This window comes from Lingula anatina, chromosome 6 (genome assembly GCF_051362555.1).
Source record: "Lingula anatina isolate TDL-2025a chromosome 6, LinAna3.0, whole genome shotgun sequence".
NCBI classification, from domain to species: Eukaryota; Metazoa; Brachiopoda; class Lingulata; order Lingulida; family Lingulidae; genus Lingula; species Lingula anatina.
This window is the reverse complement of record NC_141772.1, coordinates 24,233,661-24,246,345: the sequence shown is the minus strand read 5'-3', so window position 1 is coordinate 24,246,345 and position 12,685 is coordinate 24,233,661. Positions and strand designations below refer to the sequence as shown.

Below are 12,685 nucleotides of genomic sequence, written 5' to 3'. Positions count from 1 at the left end.
AAGCAACTTAATATCATTGCACCTGTGACAGAGATGGCTACACTTAAGAGAGAGGGCACTTTAAATTTTACAATTCTGAAGAAGGAAAAAACTTCCTAGCATTATTTCTACAGTGTGAATATCTTTTATATAATGGTTGAAAATTGCTTTTAACAACTTCTTCTCTCATAATCGAACAGCAAATTCTTACAATAAATAGTATATTTTTTTATTTTACCACTGTATATTTGTTTTTTCCTACTCTGCTTTTTTGTCATACAGAAATCAAATTAAAAATTAATAATTGTACTCCATTGCAGTTTCAACAGTAATATAAAATAAATAATTTTAAGTCAGTAACAAGATAACTTCAGATAATCAAACCAATATAACAGACTTATCAGCCCCCTGAGGAAGTTCTTCAGGAAGGCAACAGTTTAATCCCACTGATAATGTCATTTCCCCTGATATCTAACTTCCCTATTGTTTTCCATCCACTCAGTAAACTGTTGATCAGATATTAGATCATTAACAATACACTATCTTAGCCAAATGCAAATCGAGTCGTCTAATAAAGTCTTGTAGAAATTCAGGATGTGTGATCCTCAAATGAGGGAAGTCTCTTAGCTATGACTCTTACAAAGAATAATTGTAAAAACCAGGAGCAGATGAACTGATATTAGATCATCTACAACAGACAACATCAATTAAATGCAAATAAAGTTCCCAAGAAGTTTTTACTGGGATGTGCAGCCGTCTATAGGCTTTGTCTTTGGTCAGTCTAATTGTATCATTTGAACGTTGGTGATCAGATATGAGATCACTGACAACAGTCTTCTTTAGATAAAGGTATATGGACAACAAAAAGTATAAGGATATGCAGGCAGACAGGTTAGATCTCTAGATCTCCTGTCCGTCTTACTAACATCATCATCATCACCATTCAATATCTCCCTCAGACAGTTCCATTAGCTTTGTCTTTAACTGGTATAATTGGTGTTAATGATCAGGACAATGGGGGTAGGTTACCAGGGAGAGGGGGGCATCTCCACCTGGTCTGTGGGCCCCAGGGGGGGAGACAGCAGACTGCTACATTAACAGACACAGGGAGGATCATTACTGATCCTTAATTGGACAATGGCCACTTAATTGCTTGGTCAGACTCTGCACAATGCTAATGAATGGCGGTCAATCAGATAGCTCTGTGTCCAGCAAGGTGTTTATCCTGGGGGGATGAAATTGAGACTGGCCGCAGTGGCTATAGTGATATACTGGACTTAATAGTGATAAAAGCTGACCAGCAGAGACACAAGTGACCAGACAATTGAAAAATGACCAGGTGCATTACCTGTTCTGGTCATTTCCTTTGTTTTGGGCAGTCTTGGAGGAGGAGATTTTAATCAGTCTTATTATCATCAGAGATCATCATCTTGGACATCCTCCTGTTGCTCGTAGACTGATCAAGATATCATAATCTACAGAAACAGTTAAGATCAACTCTTCCTCAAAACATGGACCCTATATAGCCAGAGGACACTAATAGTGGACCTTCCCCAGTGTCTGCTGATGAGGCCCTGATACCACTGTGTCTGGTGGCAGTGTGGGAGGCAAGACAATACCAAGTCCATTCAAAAAGTCACGGTCTCTATTGTTTTACTGAAGTGTTTGAGTCGGGGAAATTACCATCTCAATTCAGAGAAGTTCTGTCTCTATCTATGCTGTACAGAATGTGTGTATTAGTCTGGTGTAGTACTTGGGAAGTGGTGAAGATAGCTGTTATCTTCATTGATATGATATGATAGCTGTGGAGATAGGCTGGCCCATACACTGCATCAGGAAATGATGGGCCAAAGATCCCCCCCCCCCCAAAAAAAAAAAAAAAAAAATTACATTAATATTAATAAAGCTACTGTCTTCTATTTTTTACAAAATTGTGTATGCAAATGCCTCCCCCTGTGGGTGTATTATTAGCTGTATTAAAAGGATGTCTTTTATTACTACTTATTTACACAGCATTTTATAAAGGTACTGAGACAGGCTGGTACCATGTAACACAAGATGACTGGCCCTGAAATACCTAGTTTTTTTGAAATATTTCATTCAACATACATAGTTTTCATAAAATCATGGATAAAATATGCTATATATAAATGGCTAACTCTTGGAAAAGATTTACAGTAATAATGGTGTTATAAGATTCTTTCGGTTCATTGTTAGTAATGTTAAAGCTGTAATTTCCCATACCTTCACACTTGGAACCCAAATACTTCAGCATGTGATGGAAAATATCTACATCTTGATTTTTTTTTGGGTTGATGTTAAAACTTCTTCTGATAAAGAGAAAGAGTGGAATTTTGATTTTAATGGTAGAATTGTTTATATAACAGCTTGAGACATTTTTATTAAAAAAAAAAATTCATTCCATTAATTTTTTTAGGTAGGACAGCACATCATGGGGGGGTCTGGGGGGTTTCGTGGAGTAATGAAAGGTCTGTTTTATAGATGTAACTTCTTGTCCTTCTACAGACAACAGACAATACTTATTACCATTGCTACTGATACTGTCCATCTGCCGGGACCTGTCTGCCGGGACCTGGGACCTGTCTGCCGGGACTTGTCTGCCGGGAGCTGAAGACCTACGTAAGTCAAGATAACACGGTGTAACATCCTCTCAGCTCTCACCCATAACATACCCCTCAGAGATAATACAGAATACTTCACGAGATAAAACAATATCTGAATGAGAATAGTTTTTGTGATAATACTGATATCTGAGTGATAATGCAGTGCTTCTGAGAGTTAATACAGTACAGGTTAAAGATAATGCACTGGATTTCAATGACAATATGAAATTATAGAAAAGACTTTGAGGAAAACATTTGAATAGATTATCCATAGTCATCTTTTTCACAGTAAGTCTCACCTACAACCATATCTTGATCAAAACTATTACAGATGAACAAGACAAAGCAGCGATAAATGACTCTTGATTAGGAAGACCTTGCAACCCTAGGGTACAGATATGAGTACAGATTTGCATAAGATGACAACTTGATGTGCTCAGCACTGAATAATCTAATAAAACTGATAGGAGGTAATTGCACATGACAGCAATCTATTGTCGTTGTGTACTATAACACACTTTAAGAAAAAAATTAGGTTATGGACATATATCTTTTATCATTACTGATCCTTGATGGTAGTTTTTATCTTCCTGCAGAAAATGAAATAATAATTATATTATTTAAGCTATTTTGTTAAAATATACTATATTCTGTTTTTTGTTCTTTTCTTTTTAAAAGTATTTCTCACAATTGACTCCTGTGCTATGCTCACACAAAATCTGATAATCATCTGTCTTTTAAGCAGTTGGGTTGACGTGTGTACAAATATCAACAAGTTGTTCTGATTCAGTAAAGAAAAGTATTTCTCAAAAGTACATGTACTTGTTTTATTGGAACATATTTACTTCAGAAAACTACTGGCAAAGATTTCTTCAGCAGAAGAATAATCAGGCCAGGAGAATCAGGGCCTTTCATTTTTACCCCCCTCCAATGGAAAAGATATCCAGAGATATATTCTGACAGTCTTCCAAATTATCTTTATTAATCTGTCCTCCATTTTTGACCGTCTTCCAACAGAAAAAAATTAGATACCCGTCAATGTAAACTTGAAAATCTGACCGTCTTCCAGAAGACCCAGAAGACGGCCTAAATCCGCCCCTGAGAATGATGATTTCAAAACATTTATCTCCTCCATATTTTTTGGGACTGGAATGCTGACTGAAAAGATACAATTTTCAAAATGTACTTCAATGACAGCTTAATTGCGTAAAACATTTTTCTCCTTAAGATTGAAATAAAAGAACACCACTGATAAGTTTTCATGTCAAAATGAATTATTCACCGCCAGCTTTCCGGTGGCACTGTCCCATTGTGTCATATATCTTATATAAGAGCCCAAATTCTGCACGAAAAACATGCGATATTTCAAGCCATAATGACGAAAAAGAAACAATCCCCCCTAATTATGCAAATAAAAACTTGTAAATATCAAGATAACTGTACACTTAATTCTGATAAAATTCCACTGTTCTCACACCGTGAATTAAAACCCCAAATTAGTCGACTTATCTGCCATGAAGGATCATGAAATCATCGTACCATTGGGATAATAAATTTCTGCACTATAATCTTCTCAACATCTTATCATGAAAGTGAACCTCTGTTGAATCAAATTAATTCAACCACACTAATACTTTTCTTCTTTAAGCATATTAAGTATGTGTTGCTGATATCTATTCCCCCATCAACTCCCCCCCCCCCTTCTCAACATTCTACTGGCAATTAAGGCACAACCTTTTCTCAATGCACCACTAAAATAAAACAAAGTCTTGAAATACACCTACAAGGTATTTGAATATTTGCACATATTTCTTTCCCTTCCGACTTTTTTACCCCCCTCCAAAAAAAAAAAAAAAAAAATACAATGGAAAAGGTAGTAAAACAATAGACAGTTTCTCTCATAAATAGTCATATTCAGATAATCGTACTTTTTATCTTGATAATGGTGGGAAAGTGCCCATCTCAGAACAAGTGGTTAAGATAATAGTCTCTATAGAATCTCAGCACAGTGAATTTAATGAAAAATTGATATAAAACCAACTTCACACTGGACCAGGAGATAATCTGCTCTTCTCACACCCTATATGTGTTGATTCTTTGATAATCTTTTCTTGTTTAACAAGGCAGTTAATTAATTGACTCTGATAAAAAAAGGCTGTGTATATAATATGCAACTGGATGGTGAGATAGTGTTCAGTATATAACAGATTTCAAACATCTCTGCTCTGAGAGCTCCATGGACATTTGTGACATGTAAGACTAAGCAGGCCTGTCGTCCATGTTAAAATCTGATTTTTATCATTTTGTTTGAATCCATAAATTTAATATTAGATCAAAATCCTATGACTTAAAATTCAAAATATAGCTGATAAAACTTTGGATATTTCCTGACCACATTTAAAGTTCTACAATAATTTAATTAATAATATCCATTTAAGTTCTACAATAATTAAATTAATAATATCCATTTTTAAAAGTGACCTGGTTACTATATTATTATATTATTATTAATAATATTTCATAGCACATATGATATTTTCCATATAATTTAACTATGGTATCCAGAATTGAGCTATACCAGCAAAATAATGGAAACGAGAAAGAATTGCTGAAATGTTATAATAACAATATCATAGAAACAATCAAGAGAACCAAGTGAACCACGTGAGAGAAAAATCTTTTAAATAAAATTAAGATGTACTTTATTCCATGATGGATGTCAGCCCAAAAAATCTCTCCAATCTCATCTAAAACATACCTCTTAAAACAATGCCTAGTTATTTTTTCAGCTTGGAACACTTAAATGGTAGCATGACAAAAACGAGTACCGTCAACAATTTGGCTCATGCTAGTGAGGGCATTTCAATTATCTTTATTGACCAAGATGGCATCTCTGCTGTAATTTGTTGGTAAACTGAAGGAGTTCCCCTCTTACACAGGTACTTATCTAGGTAAATAGTACACTCTGGGCGTCATCTAGAAAATGGGTATGCACTTTTTTACCTGGACTGTACCAAGTTGACCACCAGGCTTGGTGAATCTGTCTCTTTCTCTCTCCACCATGAACACTCCATATAAAGTTTTATTTTTTCACTTCATCTATGCCATTAAAAGATATAAGTTAAAAAAATCTAAGCAAACCACTGAATATAACATTTGAAGTGTGAGGTGTCATTCTGTTTACCAACTCCTGACATTGAGTAAAATACAGAAAAGCTTGTGATTATATGAGTACATTTGAAACAAGGGTAGGCGTGTTAATTTGTTAAACTGATTGCATTCAACGAGTGTCCCAGTGGAGTTGGATTGGTCTGCAGAGACCGATAGCTTCAATGGGAATAAGCCATAAAGAGTTTTGCATATTTTTACAATTGTAAAAATATAGAACTAAAACATTCAGATGACTGTTAACAAATAGCAAATTCCTCGGCATCTCCTTCAACATCTATTTACATACTGTCTATAAAAGACAAAGTAAAAATGTACATAAAAGATGAATACATTACAAACAGACATCAATATTAAATGCCAAAACAGAGTATCACTTGTCAGCCGAGTTGACATGAGAGGATAATTAGGGACAATAATGAACAAACAAACAAACAATTGTTGAACACAGGTAAATGACAGGTGTCAACAAAAGTTCCTATTTATCATGACAGGTGAGTTGTTAGCGACTCATAGATGAGGTCTGTCTGTCTGTCTGTCCGTCTGTCTATCCCGTAACTGTATATAGACAGCAGTAGATTTGTTGGGGAATGCTGTAATGGACAGTTAACACTTGGATAAGTTAGCACTTCTAGTCTGTTGGAAAATTAAATGTGACAGATACAACCTTTGACAAAATAATTGTGATCCTCAAAAAGTTAAAATCATGATGGATCACAAATTTGACACCCGTCTCTTTTTCTCAGTAACCAGCACTTATATAATAATAATTTATTCAGCTAGCATATATATCAGAAATTAGCTTTTGTCAGAGGTCTTAAAAGTGTGTGTAAAGTAATAATATTCCCAAACATGAAACCTAAGAAATGTGCAGGTCTGACCATGCACAATGACCACCACATATAACCTACATCTTTCTTTCACACAAAACCAGCCCCCTTAAAATTTCAAGAAAAATAAATGAAATGTGCCAATCTTAACAATAGTCCTGTGAGTACAAAGCCAGTCTCAGGTGTATAAGGCACCCTTTTCTGAGTATCAGAACTATTTCCTGAGAATTATGACTTGGAATAATATGTTCTTCTCAATACTGATGCTTTCTAACAATAAGATGATGGAAACAAAAAGAAAATAAACAAAACAGAAATTGTTATCAGTGTGCATGCTCCAGTATATTTAAAAACACTGGTGCTCAAAAACTTGACTGCATTGCAAATTATCCACACAAAAAATTTATAAAAACATCTTTTCAGCCCATAAAGAGGTGAAAACTTAGACTGATTTGTTTGTTCAAGCGACTGTTTTACATGTCTTTTTCTGCCAGGTCTATAAATGCAAAAAGTTTCATCCAAACAAATCACCATATCAAAAAAACTCTGAGAAAACAGAGGAGAGCATAGCCCTTGAACAATTGTGGAATATTCGAGAAGAGAGGCGAAGCTTGACTTGAATACTTAGAAGTTGATGAACACATTTTTACAGTAAATTAAGTTATTATTTATCTAAACTGTGACACAGTACCCTGCCAATGAAAACCAGTCAAGTGAGAACCAAGCTTGTATCAAATGACAAAACATGGGACTGTTGAACACTTTGTTTGGTGAGCTACATGAACCTCGCCAGCATGAAAATATACAGGAAAAAAATCATCAGCGTACGTGGTATAAACAAAGTCTAAAGATTGTTATTTGTATGCAAGCAAAAATTTGTGAAACTTACGTGTTAGTTTACAACCAACTTAAATGAAGACTGATTGTGATTTGACTTTGAATTTCCAAATAAAAAATAACACTCAAAAACCCTACAAATTCTACAATTTTAATTTATCACTGAGATCAACGCTGATGAAATGTTTCAAAATTTTTTTTAATGCAATTAAAAAATTTGGTCTGGTAGGGAGCTCTCCAATTATGATCATTAATATATGAAAACATGACATTTTTTCTAAAAGAAGGAAAAACTCATATACACTTTACATTAAAAGGCAGTGAAAAAGATTTACAAATTTTATTAACATGTCAAAACATCAAATACTTGTTAAAGATAAAGTAGTTAGAAAGAAAAATCCAAGGGAAAAAAATGTCCAGATTCTCTACAACAATATTCCACAAGTTTTAAAAGTCTTAAAAGATCACATTTCAAACACACAGTGCTAGGATATTTTGCTGCTAAAGTGAACAATATCACACACACACACACAAACACACAGCTCTTTGGGACATCAAAGTTAAATATTGTCACCAAACGGTGACATCAGAAATGGGATTTATTGTCCCCTGCCCCACCCTTCTCTGCCACCCTAAGACAGAGAACCCCTCCAGCTCTGCCGCAGACGTGGGAACCAACATCACAAGTTACCCCGCCGTAACCAACTAAACAATACCTAGTTGTTTATACTTTTGTTGAAACAGAGTGGGAAAGAAAAGAGTGAACATTCACATTATTGCCTATATTGAGGAAATATTTCTTTGAAGTTATTAAAACTATTGTTGTCTACTTGTGTGACTAATGATTTTTTACTTGTTAAGGCGTGGGAAAAATACGAAAATACAAAATTTACAGTTCATAGTGCATATTTTGGCTGTGACTTAATTCCATAATTATCATATTAGAAATAAATTTGTAATAAATTCAGCACTTCATCAATATGAGCAAAAAATCTACAATTTTTGTAAATCATTCACATAAAAATCCTGGCAATCAATCTAAATCTGTGACATTAAAGTAAACAACAATAAAAGATGATCAACCATTTAATGGCAAATAATGTTGGGCACAAATCAAGAATTCCATTGTGATTTCTAACTTTCCATCCAATTCTCTACAGAAATCAGTGGCTCAAATGTCAGGAAGCTATACTTAAGAGCATCCTATTAATGCAATTCATATCTCATATGTCACCAGCCTCTGTTGATAGCCTGTTATTTTCTGGTGTAATGACAGAACACGCTCTCTGGAGAGAAACATCATTTCCTAGGTGGACACACTAGCCTGCTGATTAATCTTTGGTTTAAAGAAACTCTCTGCATGAAGCAATGCAGCCAAGCCACTTTTAATCAACAGTGTCATATGTGTACAACTTTTTGCACAATATCTTCTGATGCCAATATCCAGCAGAAAAAAAATTAAGAAGGGTTTTAAAGGGAGGGTCGGGGGGGGGGGGGGGAGGATATGTCTCAATTACAGGCCTTGAACTACTTAAGACATGAAAAGGGGGAATAGAGGGGGTGATGTAATTGGTTCAACAATAGAGCAATTTGGACAGGGAAAATGGCATCTTCACAATAAAGGTCCGATATATTAAAATTCCTCACTGTGACACTTGACAGGAAGAGACGTCAACTTTGAATTCTACTGCGCTGACAGATGGATGTCAAGTGGAATACCTCTTACGTACCGTTTACACCCCTTTTCTCTCCCTGTAGACATGCCCGCCCTTCTTTTCTGTCTCTGGACACACCCTCCCTTCCTTACCCCCAGGGGATGGTCAGCATCTTCTTGTAATCTCCCCTTATCATTAGAAGTCAATTAAATTATCATACAAAAATCCCTCCCCAACGTGAAGATAAGACTATTCTGCCATTACCTTATCAGCTATACTCTTTAGACAGACCTGTTAGGACATTTGATATTTGTGATAAAATTGTAAATATACTGTATGGTTTGTTGAATGGGCGGGACCTTGGTATTTTCTTGTCTTGTCTTGTTTACATATGTTTTTACAATGATTATATTTTTTATGATAAGATGAAAGATCAGGAACTATTGTCTTCAATGCAAATGTACATTAGGAGTGTATGGTGTATTCTTTTCCTTGGCAAAGATTGGCTCATTTCTAAAATAAAAAATAGCACCCTGGTGAATCTTTTGAATCTTAAATATTCTTTTTCTTATGTACATCAGCTGATTGATTGCTATACAATGTATAATTGAGACTTTCATACACATTTAAAAAATTACTCTTTTTTTAATTAAAAAGAACTGCATTTTAATCTTCCTATTTTCATTTTAGCTAGACACTGTCAATAGTGTTCATCATATCAAAAGACATGTTCCCTTATGAATAAAATAATCAAACCAATACTTTTCTCTTAAGTTAATTTTATTAAATGCATCAGACAAGTACGGAGAAAACTGGCCTTAAAAGATGTATTTCGAGGACTATATTATCTGAACGTGGGTCTCAAAAAAGAAGCAGTTGGCAAGTACGAGGAAATTGTTTAGGACAGAAAGAAAAATTGTAGATTGCACTTCTCTGTGGCAAGATATTTTTTCTTTATAAAAGGCAATAAAGGCAGAATGATGCTGCCTTTGGCTTCAATCACATTATGAGATTTTTTGTTTTTGAAACGGTTGCTTAGTGCTGTTTTTGGCAGTAGCTTGAGGCACCGAGGCTGAAACAATTTTCTTTCTTTTCTTGTTCTATTACTCTTTACATGAAGTGTGTTAGTCCTACTGTTATTTCATTAACCACTGTCTGAAAAGAAAAAAAATATATAAGTGACTGAAAATAAACCCCCTCCCCCCCAAAAAAGTAAATAATAATAATATAAATATTAGACAGAAAGTTAAGTCAAATAACTTCTTTAAAATAAGACGAATCTAAATCCAAAACATATTTCAAAAAAGATAAAAGAAATTAAAATTAATAAAATCTGTGACGTGTGTGTGTGTACGAGAGAGAGAGAGAGAGAGAGAGAGAGAGACTATATTCCTGTAAAAGATGCACCCAAGTAACACCAGGTAAATTGCCCTCCTGCTCTCCACTACAGGCGATGTGCAATGTACTGTGGTGTAATCCAGGCCATAAATTAAATTTTCCACAATTAAAACGCCTTGCAACTTGAGCCCCATTGCTGTGGGGTCCACTCTTTCTACAACACAGCTGACATCTGTTGGTGCTGTCTTGTCAGGTGATGTATTTATTTGACGTCTGCTTCAATGATTTGTTTATTTGACGTCTGCTTCTGCCTCTGGTCAGTTATGAGCTTAAATGGTCAAAGCACTGGACGCGGATGACCCTTGCTGATTACTGAAAGTATTCATTAGATATCTTCTCATAGAAAAAATACTAATACAATCTGATAGTAGATATTGGTGATTATGGCTAATTTCTAAAATTATCTCACACAAGATTTTGTTCTCCCAAAATGCACTGATACATCTTTATCAATGAAGATTATTTACACTTGGGATTTGCATACTCCACATTTAGAATTGATGATGAGCAAAATGACAATTTTTTCAAAGAGAATAATCTGGCTTTTTAATTTATCATGAGAAAAATGAAAAACAATTTTTAGAGTACTTTTTCTCATGACATTTAAAATCATCACTTCACCAATTAAATTATCTTTACAAAATTATAATTTAGAGTGTTTGAATGCTCTAATACCGAAAAAAAAAAGAAATAAAATAAAATAAAAAGAAAAATACCAATACATATCCCATGGGATGAAAGCAGTAATCATCTCTCTCAGGACCTGAACTTAGTCAACTTTTATTTTGAGCATCAACTGAGAGCGAAGACAAGAAGACATGTTGCCCAGAGTATCGTATCTCCCATTCAATTAGCGTTTTGTACTGAAGCTGTCGTTTCTTATTCATTCAGCTCACCTGAATGGACGGTCCAGCCTTGGTCAAGCATGCGTCCAACAGAGCCGAGATTAATTGAAATCTCATAATACAATTACCTGTAAAAACTCCGTGTTTACGCAGAGGCGGCAGATATTCTGACAGCGGCTTGAGGAAAATGAAAGACTTAATGTCCAGTTTTCTTTGAAGATGGATGAGACTGACCAGTGGACCCCCCCTGGCCAATAACATGGACAGTGGCGGAGAAATTTTGGTTTGTTATTGAAGCAGTCGATGGTCTCGTCTTATGAAGCTAGATGTTGTTTTCACGACAGCTGTTACATGTAGTGGAGGATTTTCAATTTGTGAAGATAATTTTTGTGTTAAGAAGACTTGGAGTAGAGATGAGGCACAAATATACAAAGTAATTTTAAGGAAGTGAATAATAACAGCAAATCAGTGAAAGTTTTTGACAGTCTCAAAGAAAATGAAAAAAGTGTCAAATGTTAAAATATGGTAATGACTTAATACTATTAAAATAGTGAAAGTCTGTAGTTTTGTTGCAGAAATTCAAGATTTTTTGCACCTTTGTATCAATCAAAATGCAAGAAAAAACTCAAACATATTGAAAAAGTAATTTTTCACTGAGCCTTGTAGTCTTAATGAAACTCACCATGTTAACTCAGTGTATAAACAGCCAGGCAGAGAGAGCAACCAAAAACATCCTGCGGTCTCTCTCTCTCTCTCTCTCTGATATGTTGCTATAGGAAACAAATGGAAATTATCTGATAATTAGCCAGATTTTGCTATCTAATCAAAGGTCTTCTGGTAGATGTTGTAAGACGAAAATACCAAAATGTTGGCTAAATCTGTAAATTACTTCTAAGGAAATAGAAAGTAAACAATCAAAATAGCCCAAGTGTAATAAATAATTGAAACAAATTTTCAAAAGCACCAATTTCAATGATTGGATAACACACCTCACACTGATAGACAAGAAAAATAACAGAAAATTACAAATAATAAAAAGACAAACAAAAAGAAGGAAACATCAAAAATACAGACTATAGTGAAAGTCAAATTTCAAATGTTAATTTACCAAATGCTTGCCTTCATTTTCATACACATCTAATACTATAACAGGAATTAAAGACAATTCTGTAAGCTAAAAACACCATCACTGGATTAACCCCCCCCCCCCCCCCCACACACACACACACACCCTTCCTGCTACCTTTACCTTCTAAACACTCCCACTAACAAGAAAACGTCTATCACAACCAAACCCAGCAGTGTTCACCCTACAGAATCTCGTTAACTAGGCAGCCTCAATAGATCTT

At 34.8% G+C, this 12,685-nt stretch overlaps 1 protein-coding gene and 1 long non-coding RNA gene across 5 annotated transcripts in view; one reads left to right on the top strand and one right to left on the bottom strand.

The window, feature by feature from the left end:
- Positions 1-12,685, bottom strand: part of LOC106172850 (synaptotagmin-1) — a 51,793-nt gene that overhangs the window by 20,576 nt on the left and 18,532 nt on the right. The window contains exons 10-11 of one of the 4 annotated variants that reach the window (XM_087016278.1): positions 12,019-12,106; positions 8,986-10,803 (exon numbers count right to left, since the gene is read on the bottom strand). The exons of 2 other annotated variants lie outside the window; for them this stretch is intronic. In XM_087016278.1, the coding sequence (XP_086872404.1) occupies positions 12,023-12,106 (84 nt within the window). In that variant the 3' untranslated portion in view covers positions 8,986-10,803; positions 12,019-12,022. Of the gene's footprint in view, positions 1-8,985; positions 10,804-12,018; positions 12,107-12,685 lie in introns of those variants that run through there. One more of the 4 variants, XM_087016286.1, reaches the window with a different exon arrangement.
- On the top strand, positions 2,288-12,033 carry LOC147761406 (uncharacterized). Its single transcript, XR_015335288.1, has 3 exons — positions 2,288-2,619; positions 2,935-3,073; positions 11,383-12,033. It is a non-coding gene; the product is annotated as an uncharacterized LOC147761406 (long non-coding RNA).